Here is a 9,209-nt window from a genome sequence, read left to right on the forward strand (position 1 = left end):
TATCCCTATTTAAACAATTTGTTTTTTTCCCTTCCCCTCCACAAATTATACCAACATCAAATACAGTGAAAACGGGTTATACCGTGGGGAAGGGAAATACAAAGCAACAAAAAAATCACCTTATAAATACGTTAGAAACAATAGCAAGAAAGAAAAAACCACTTGAGTCCTTATCTTGGGGATCATTTTACCTAACATCATCTTATCTGACCTTTTCTGCTTGTCTCAGACATATACTAGTTATTGCAAATAAGGGAAACCATGGGACCTATGTTTCTTTAGCATGGCTTACTTCTCTTAATATAATTTTTTCCAAGTCTTTCCATTTCCTAACAAATGGGGCAGTGTCATTCTTTCTGGTGGAGGCATAGAATTCTACAGTGTATATATACCACATTTTCTTGATCCATTCATCTACTGAGGGACATCTGGGTTGGTTCCATATCTTAGCTATGGTAAATAATGCTGCAATAAACATAGTTGGGCTGGTAGCTTTAGTATGGTCTTGTTTGTGATCATTTGGGTAAATGCGCAAAAGTGGGATTGCTGGGTCATAGGGGACCATGTAATCTTTTGAGTAAGAAAGTTACTTTATGTTTATGGTTGAAATTTAAATGCTTGTTAGTAGTTGAGTACTTTCATCAACAAGATACTGTATAATAATCCATTAAGAGACTTTATTAAGCTGGGTGCCAGTGGCTCAAGCCTATAATCCTAGCTACTCAAGAGGCTGAGATAGGAGGATCATAGTTCAAACCCAGCCCAGGCAGGAAAGTCCATAAGACTCGTATCTCCAATTAACCAACAGAAAACTGGAAGTGATGCAGTGGCTTAAGTGGTAGAAGCTCTCCTTGAGCTGAAGAACTCAGGGACAGCACCCAGGCCTAGAGTTCAAGCCCCATAACCAACAAAAAAGAGAGAGAGAGAGAGAGAGAGAGCTTATTAAAATCAAAATAATTACTGTGTTCCAGAGCCTATCACTGTAGGAGGAAGATTAATTCTACCTCATGTACCTGCAATTCTTCAGTATCTCAGCAAAAGCACAATAAGTGCAGAAAAGGTGAAGAAGAAAAAGAACAGGGCACAAGTCAGTAAGGAACTTGGCATTCTTTCAAAGTAAGTGACATATTGGTAATTGAAGGTAATAGTACCATACATGCTTTTAACTTTTAAGGAACTTTATCTTGCTTTTCATTTTCTTTTTTTTTGCTTTTGGACAAATTAAAATAAATTTTAATAGTGCTAATTCAGTCTCTGTAAAAGTGGGGGAGAGAGGGAAATATTCCAAAGTCTGGGAATGTAGGTCAGTGGAAGAGCATGTGCTTAGCTTGTACAAAGCTCTAGGTTCAATCACCATCATCAAAAAAAGTAAGATATCAGTGTTTTAAATGTTTTCTCCTTTTAAGTTGATAGTAATTGTTTCTCTGCTGCTATAATTGCCAGAAACCTTTTATGACATCTGCATTTATTTATTTATCTTAAAAGACAACAGACTTCAAAGACCTAATTAGACTTGGTAGGTTTGTTTATTTAGCCTTTGCATATTTTAATTGAGGCTTTGAGTTTTGTGAGATCATATCCTTTTGTTTTTGTCCTTTAGTTTAATTGATAAAAATAATTAACTTGAAAGGACAGATTGTTTTTTTTTTTTTTCTTTTTGAGAGTTGAGATCTTGGAAGGCTTTTAAAGGAGTCTGCTTGGTCATAGAACTAGCAATGTATAATTGATTTTTGTAAGGGCAAGGCTAGAAAACCCTAGTGAAAAAGTGATTCTATCTCAAGTTTTAATTTGATGTGTACTGGGTTTAATTGTTAAAGTTTACTTTTTATGTTACTTTCAACTACATCCAAAGAAAGCCACATTAGACTCTTCTGGAAAATTCTTTGAAGTGTTGTATTTCTAAGTTATGTACAATTGTAAATCACGATAAACACTTTCACTAAATTCATCTCACAATGCAGTGGTGGCAAGGTGACAATGTTATATCTTTGCAAAATAAGAAGTCACTAATTGCCAGAGTATAGCACTGTTAAAATTGTCTATAGTGTTAGTAGCTATGAGTTTGAGGCTGGAGAAAATTAAGAAAGGGCCCTGTTTACATACTTGAAAGCCACCTTTGTATTGCAGTCTTAAAATTGTGTCATTTTACAGTCACCAGTGTTTTTCTACAGTTTAACTTCTTAGGAAAACATTCTTAATTTTTGCATCTTCCTGTTTGTTTCCTTCTGTAGGATCAGCAAGTTTATGAAAGACAAAGAACAGAGTTCTCTGCTTATTACACTTCTCCTCCCATTCCTCCATCGTGGCAATGTTGCTCAGGTACAGACTCAAAAACCATTTACTTTTACGTTATCGTAGAAGAACTTTTATCACTAGGTTCATTCGCCAGGAAAAATTTTATTAGTGAATTTTCTCATACCTTTGTCTCAAAAGAATTTAAGACTACACAGATATAAAAAATTTAAACTAGATGGAAAAAATTGGGACAGAATAGAATGAGACTAGGTAAGAAAGTAGAGACATAATCTTCTACAAGAAAAATTCACATGTTAGTCTCTTCATTGTCCTTTGTTTAGCTTCACATTTCAGGATTTGGTATTTTTCTGATAGTAAATGAACCCCAAGAAATACATTGTATACTTAAAATTTGTATCACAGTTGCAAAACTGAGTGAAAATCTGGTTGTACATATTCAGACATAGCTAAGAGTCCTTAATAGGATTTTTAGTCCCAGTTAAGAGTCTTACAGCTGGGTGCTGGTGGCTCATGCCTGTGTAATCCTAGCTACTCAGGAGGCTGAGATCTGAGGATCAAAACCAGCCTGGGCAGGAAAGTCTATGAAACTCTTTAGCTCCAACAACCCACCAGAAAGTGGAGCTGTGGCTCAAGTGGTAGAGCGCTAGCCTTGAGCTGAAGAGCTCAGAGACAGAGCCCAGGCCCAGAGTTGAAGCCCCACAACCAACCTCCCCCCCTCCCCCAAAATAAAAGTCCTGCAGTAGCTCAGACTTGTATATAAGTCATCAGAAGACTGCTAAGCATCTTCTATACAGAGTGACTCAGATTTTAGGACCACAAATCTGTGGGTCATGAGAAGGATTTATTTATTTTCATTAGCTCTTGCAGGAGGCTTAGGTTGAGGGTCATGGTTCAAAGCCAGCCGGACAAAAGTCCCTGAGAATCTTAAGATTTTTTTTTTTCTTTGCCAGTCCTAGGATTTGACTCACGCTCTTAGCATTGAAGAAAGAAACTATTAGAAACATTATTGTGCTTTTCATCTTTAGTTAATATCTAGAAGCTTTTGGGGGATGAGGGGTTTCAGTCAGTCTTAGCCTTAACTAATTACTTCCAGTGGTATAACAATATAATAATTGAGCAGTTTTGTAAAGTACTGAAGTATAATTTCTCATCACTGTCTTTCAGGATACAGAGGTTGATATTCTGGTGACGGTGCAAAACCTGTTACAACACTGTCAAGACCCTACAAGCTTCCTCAAGCCTCTGGCCAAACTCTTTTCAGTTATTAAGAACAAATTGTCAAGACAGTTGCTCTGTACAGTTTTCCAGGTAGGGAATGTGTATCATCACCTCAAATTACTCTTTCAGAGATAATTATGACACCTAAAGCATTAGAGTAGCCTTCTTTGTACAAGTACGTATGATTTTACATGAACTTGAGTGAGTATAGGGAACTGATGGGAAGAGTTTGGAAAAGAAGGTGTAACTCACTAATACATGTTTTTCACTTTTAGAGTCTTTCTGATTTTGAAAGTGGACTGAAATATATTACAGATATTGTCAAGGTAAGAAAGAAACTTTATTTCTCCTTGGCTTAAAAAATATCAGTGTGTTGTACTTAGGATCTATGCTTCATTTATGTGATTTCAATATCATGTCTTATAGCTTAATGCCTTTGACCAAAGACATCTTGATGATATCAACTTTGATGTTCGCTTCTCAGCATTCCAAACAATTACCTCTTACATAAAGGAAATGCAAGCCGTGGATTTTAACTACCTAATTCCAGTTATGCATAATTGTTTCTATAATATGGAGGTAAGTTTTAATGGCAAGAATTTATTTTTTTATTACTTTGATAATACAACTATCTACCTAATTTAATTATTGAGAGGGGGAACAAATGTTTTTAAGATAAAATTTCTTTTAGATTAAAATTTTTTAGTCTAGAAGAGCTAGCTTATTTCTATACTCATTATGTGAAAGACAGACATTTCAATAAACAAGTATAGCACATTCCCATAATTCTACTTTCTATGCAGTGAAAGCAGGAGAGTCTGAGTTTGAGGCCAGACAGAAAAGAAAGTAATTAATGTTTAATAAGTTTGAGGGAGATGGGATGGTGGCTTCCACTTAGAATTGATGAAATTTGCTCAATTCAATTAAATCCAAAAATGAGTAAATTAAGCCCATAATTGTTGTTCACCAAATAGTATCATCAGTCATCTTTGTGGCATTCTATTTGGTATTAAGAATTATACAGGGGCTGGGAAGTTGGCTCAGTGGTAGAGTGATTGCCTTGCATGCCTGAGGCCCTGGGTTCGATTCCTCAGCACCACATAAGAAAAAAAGCCGGAAGTGGCGCTGTGGCTCACGTGGTAGAGCGCTAGTCTTGAGCAGAGCTGAGGGACAGCGCGCAAGCCCAGAATTCAGGCCCCACGACTGGACCCCAAAAAAAAAAAAGAATTATACAAAGCTGGGAGGCAGTGGCTACCTGTAATCCTAGCTACTCAGAAGGCTGAGATCTAAGAATCATGGTTCAAAGCCAGCCAGGGCAGAAAAGTCCATGAGACACTTATCTTCAATAAACCACTAGAAAACTGGAAGTGGTGCTGTGGCTCAAGCGGTAGAGTGCTTGCCTTGAGCTGAAGAGTGCAGGGCCCAAGCCCCAGAGTTCAAGCCCCAGGACCGACAAAAAAAAAAAAAAGATACAGTAGCTGGGTGCCTGTGGCTCATGCCTGTAATCCTATAGCTATTTAGGAGGCTGAGATCTGAGGATCAAAGGCTGGTTCAAAAGCCAGTCTGGGCAGGAAATCCACAAGATTCTTAGCTCCAATTAACCACCAGAAAAATCTAAAGTGGCACTGTGGCTCAAAGTGGTAGAGCAATAGCCTTGAGCAAAAGAGTTCAGGGACAAAGACCAGGACATGAGTTCAAACCCCAATGATAGACCCCCCCCCAAAAAAAAATCCTCATTTATGACTCATTTTCATATGTTAAATTTCAACACAAGAATTCTAAGTCACTGCCTAGTTGATATGTTGGGAGTATGTTCTCTGTGCTCACGGTCTGTCCCTTAAACTGAAACACTCCACCAGCTTTGTCTTTTCCACTATGACCTGTGACTTTAATGAACCTCTCATTCTGCTTACTTTGTGGAGTAAAGCCAAATTAAAACAATGCTTCAAAATACTTTGTGAAATTAAGCGATAGTTCTCCATAAGCATGATACTTGTTTTTTTTTTGTTTTTTATTTTTATTTTTTGTCAGTCGTGGGGCTTGAACTCTGGGCCTGAGCGCTGTCCCTCAGCTCTTCAGCTCAAAGCGAGCCCTCTACCACTTGAGCTACAGCGCCACTTCCTCCATAAGCATGATATTTGAAAATAATTTCTTTCCTCCTGCCCTTGCGTCTGATTCTTCATAAAATAGGCAGTATTCGGGGATTCATGGGCCCTTTCTAATAGGGATTTTTCACAGAGCACTGATAAAATTTTACTTTCTTGGGAAATATTCCATATTTTATGTAGTTATTACACAGTATGTCTTGATTCTGTTTCTTATTTTCAGTTAGGAGATATGTCTTTAAGTGATAATGCCAGCATGTGCTTGATGAGTATCATCAAAAAACTAGCTGCCTTGAATGTCACAGAGAAAGAATACAGAGAAATCATTCACCGATCCCTCCTGGAGAAACTGAGGAAAGGGTTGAAGAGTCAGACAGAGGTATTACAACTTTAATCTTTCGTGGTTTCATTTGTTTTTTTCCATCCTGCTAGGTTTAATATATTGAACTAAAATATTTGATTGTAGCCTTGTGTCTATAATCCTAGCTATTCAGGAGGCTGAGATCTGAGGATCTTGAAGCCAGCTCAGGCAGGAAAGTCTGTGAGACTCTTACCTCCAATTAACCATCAAAAATCCAAAAGTGGAGCTGTGGCTCAACTGGTAGCCTTGAGCAGGGAAGCTCAGGGATAGCCTCTGTGCCTTGAGTTCAAGTCCCAGTAAAATAATTACATAAGTAAGTTAAATAATTAAAATACTGTTTTGTGTAAATGGTCACCAAAGTGATAGAAAAGAGAATATCCACTTTTGACTTTATGTAGCTGTTTATTTTTTTATAATGAAAATGTTAATTTGTAATGGCTTTTATTGTTTCATATATTATTTAGGAAACCAATCCTTTTTAAAACACATTTTTTTTTTCTCAACTTGACATTTGCAGAGTATTCAACAGGATTATACCATGATACTTTCCTGTTTAATTCAAACTTTTCCAAATCAACTGGAATTTAAAGACTTGGTACAACTTACTCACTGTCATGATCCAGAAATGGACTTCTTTGAGAACATGAAGCATATTCAGGTAGAAGACTATTCTACTTTTTCTCATGTTCAAAACAAGTATTTCAAACAATTATGTCTCATTTATAAATATGCACTTTCTCTTAAAAGGTTTACTCTTGTTCCTTAATCCCCCTGATCATCAGCCAAATTTACGTGTATGAAGATCATTTCCTACAGTATGATTCTTTTGGTTATATCACATACCACCAATAAGAATATTGTCACTTTTCTCTATTTCTCTAAGAAGCTTAAGTGGTTTGGAATTTATCATTAAACAAATGCTATGAATTGTGTTTCTGGAAATGATGAAGGCAGGCTTGTTTACCCTGTAACACCTGGCCTGTGTGCCACTCCTTTAAACTTTCCATGGACAAAGAACATGTGGGGAGTGACTGTGATGAGACCATTCAACTCAGATGCATCTTAATATCTGACTTATAGATCCACAGAAGAGCAAGGGCCTTGAAGAAACTGGCCAAACAGCTCCTAGAAGGCCAAGTTGTGCTTTCTTCTAAGTCTCTTCAGAATTATATCATGCCTTTTGCCATGACTCCAATTTTTAATGAGAAGATGCTCAAGGTAAGGTATTAGATCTAGAAAATAGTAAGCCTCTACTCAAAATATAGATTGAGTTGGTGATATCCATATTGATATCATCATCATAATTAAAAGAATAGGAGAGGGCTGGGAAGGTGGCTTAGTGGTAGAGTACTTGCCTAGCTAATGCATGAAGCCCTGGGTTTAATTCCTCAGTACCACATAAACAAAAAAAGCCAAAAGTCGTGCTATATGGCTCAAGTGATAGAGTGCTAACCGTGAGCAAAAGAAGCTCAGGGACAGTGCCTAGTACCTGAGTTCAAGCCTCGGGACTGGCAAAAGAAAAAATAGGAGAGTTCTAGAGCCATTTGAAGTACCCCTGGCAAATAGTAAATACTCTGTCTCTAATAGTGGCTATTTCTTGTGTTCTTATTATTTTAACACAGAGGGATCAGCCACAAAATATTCTCCCGCCTAGAAATTCTCATGTTACTAAAATAATACTTTTATTTTTATATTCTAGGACTTAATTCTGATCAACTCCATTTATCAGCAGTTATTATTCTCCTTAATGGTTCATAAGAAATGAAATAAAACTATAGCTTTCATGTGGTGCTAGGTATTTCTTATGCATCACTTCTCTTGGTGTGTTTATTTTACAGCATGAAAATATAACAATTGCTGCCACAGAGGTTATTGGAGCTATTTGCAGACATCTCTCTTGGCCACCATATGTATATTACTTGAAACATTTCATTCATGTCCTACAGACAGGGCAAATCAATCAAAAGTTGGGTGTCAGGTATGGTCAGACTTACTTTTGTTTTTAAAATGTAACCATAAAATGATTTCGTCAATTGATCTGTCTGACATCTTAGCATATTTTTACATTGTATTAAACATTTATGGAAATGCTTGTTCAAAATGCTGCTAAAAATAATTTTAATATTTGTGTCTAGTTTACTCTTCTTTTACTAGTTAAATGATACTGATATTCAAATAAAAATTTCTCTGTATTTTTTTTTGTTTTTAACAGTTTGCTAGTAATAGTATTAGAAGCATTCCATTTTGACTACAAAACTCTTGAAGAACAAATGGGAAAAATTCAGAATGAAGAAGGTGAGTTTTTTTGTTTGTTTGTTTTTTCCAGCGATTGTGTAGCTTGAACTCTGGGCCTGGACGATGTCCCTGAGCTCTTCAGCTCAAGGCAGGTACTCTACCACTTGAGCCACAGTGCCACTTCCAGTTTTCTGGTGGTTAGCTGGAGATAAGAGTCTCACGGACTTTCTTACCCACTCTGACTTTGAACGTGACCCTCAGATCTCAGTCTACAGGGTAGCTAGGATTACAGGTCTGAGCCACTGGCACCCAGCAGGTGAGTTTTTAAGGATTTTTTTTTTTTTGTCCAGTCGTGGTACCTGAACTCTGGGCCTGGGCACTGTCCCTCTGCTCTTCAGCTCAAGGCTAGCACTCTACCACCTGAGCCATAGCACCACTTTGGGCTTTTTTTCTTTTTGCTTATGTGGTACTGAGGAATCGAACCCAGGGCCTCGTGCATGCAAGGCAAGAGCTCTACCACTGAGCCACCTTCCCAGCCCTAGTTTTTAAGATATTTTTAAGTAAGATTTTTCATCTTACTCATTTTTACCTTTTACTCTAATTTATAATCAGGAATTTAAAAATAAAACTCCGCTTATTCCTCTTTCTGTTCTTTGTGCTGATGACGCGTTAGTGAGTCTGGTAGAACCTAAAATAAATGGCGTAGTCTTTAAAACCCAGTTGGTTATAGAGAAGACAGATCTAAATTGTAGAACTATAGCTTATTTTCTTAAAAGTCCATTGCCTTTAGGTGTGGAAAGAAGAACATCATTAACCAATGAATGCAAAATGTAAGAAAACTAGAGCAACAATTAGGGAAACAAAATACACACAGTGGAATCAACAAAAACTAATGGCAGAGGGGGGAGGCTGGGAAGGGATGTGAAGGGTAAACCAAAGGAGGAGGCTGCAATGCTTGGTAAGAAATGTACGCATTATCCTGCCCATGTAATTGTAACCCCTCTGTACAGTATGTTCACAAATAAAAAATAAAT

The 9,209-nt window shown here is 37.2% G+C and overlaps 1 protein-coding gene across 1 annotated transcript in view; it reads left to right on the forward strand.

Moving 5' to 3' along the window:
* Utp20 (UTP20, small subunit (SSU) processome component, homolog (yeast)) overlaps positions 1 to 9,209 on the forward strand; it is a 133,455-nt gene that overhangs the window by 91,384 nt on the left and 32,862 nt on the right. Inside the window, exons 36-46 of the mRNA XM_013019027.1 lie at positions 972 to 1,116; positions 2,232 to 2,319; positions 3,421 to 3,564; positions 3,750 to 3,800; positions 3,901 to 4,053; positions 5,803 to 5,958; positions 6,458 to 6,598; positions 7,021 to 7,158; positions 7,779 to 7,918; positions 8,153 to 8,235; positions 8,966 to 9,005. Coding sequence (XP_012874481.1) covers positions 972 to 1,116; positions 2,232 to 2,319; positions 3,421 to 3,564; positions 3,750 to 3,800; positions 3,901 to 4,053; positions 5,803 to 5,958; positions 6,458 to 6,598; positions 7,021 to 7,158; positions 7,779 to 7,918; positions 8,153 to 8,235; positions 8,966 to 9,005 — 1,279 coding nt within the window. The remainder of the gene's footprint in view (positions 1 to 971; positions 1,117 to 2,231; positions 2,320 to 3,420; positions 3,565 to 3,749; positions 3,801 to 3,900; positions 4,054 to 5,802; positions 5,959 to 6,457; positions 6,599 to 7,020; positions 7,159 to 7,778; positions 7,919 to 8,152; positions 8,236 to 8,965; positions 9,006 to 9,209) is intronic.

The sequence above is a fragment of the Dipodomys ordii genome, unplaced genomic scaffold, assembly GCF_000151885.1.
Source record: "Dipodomys ordii isolate 6190 unplaced genomic scaffold, Dord_2.0 Scaffold3, whole genome shotgun sequence".
NCBI lineage: Eukaryota > Metazoa > Chordata > Mammalia > Rodentia > Heteromyidae > Dipodomys > Dipodomys ordii.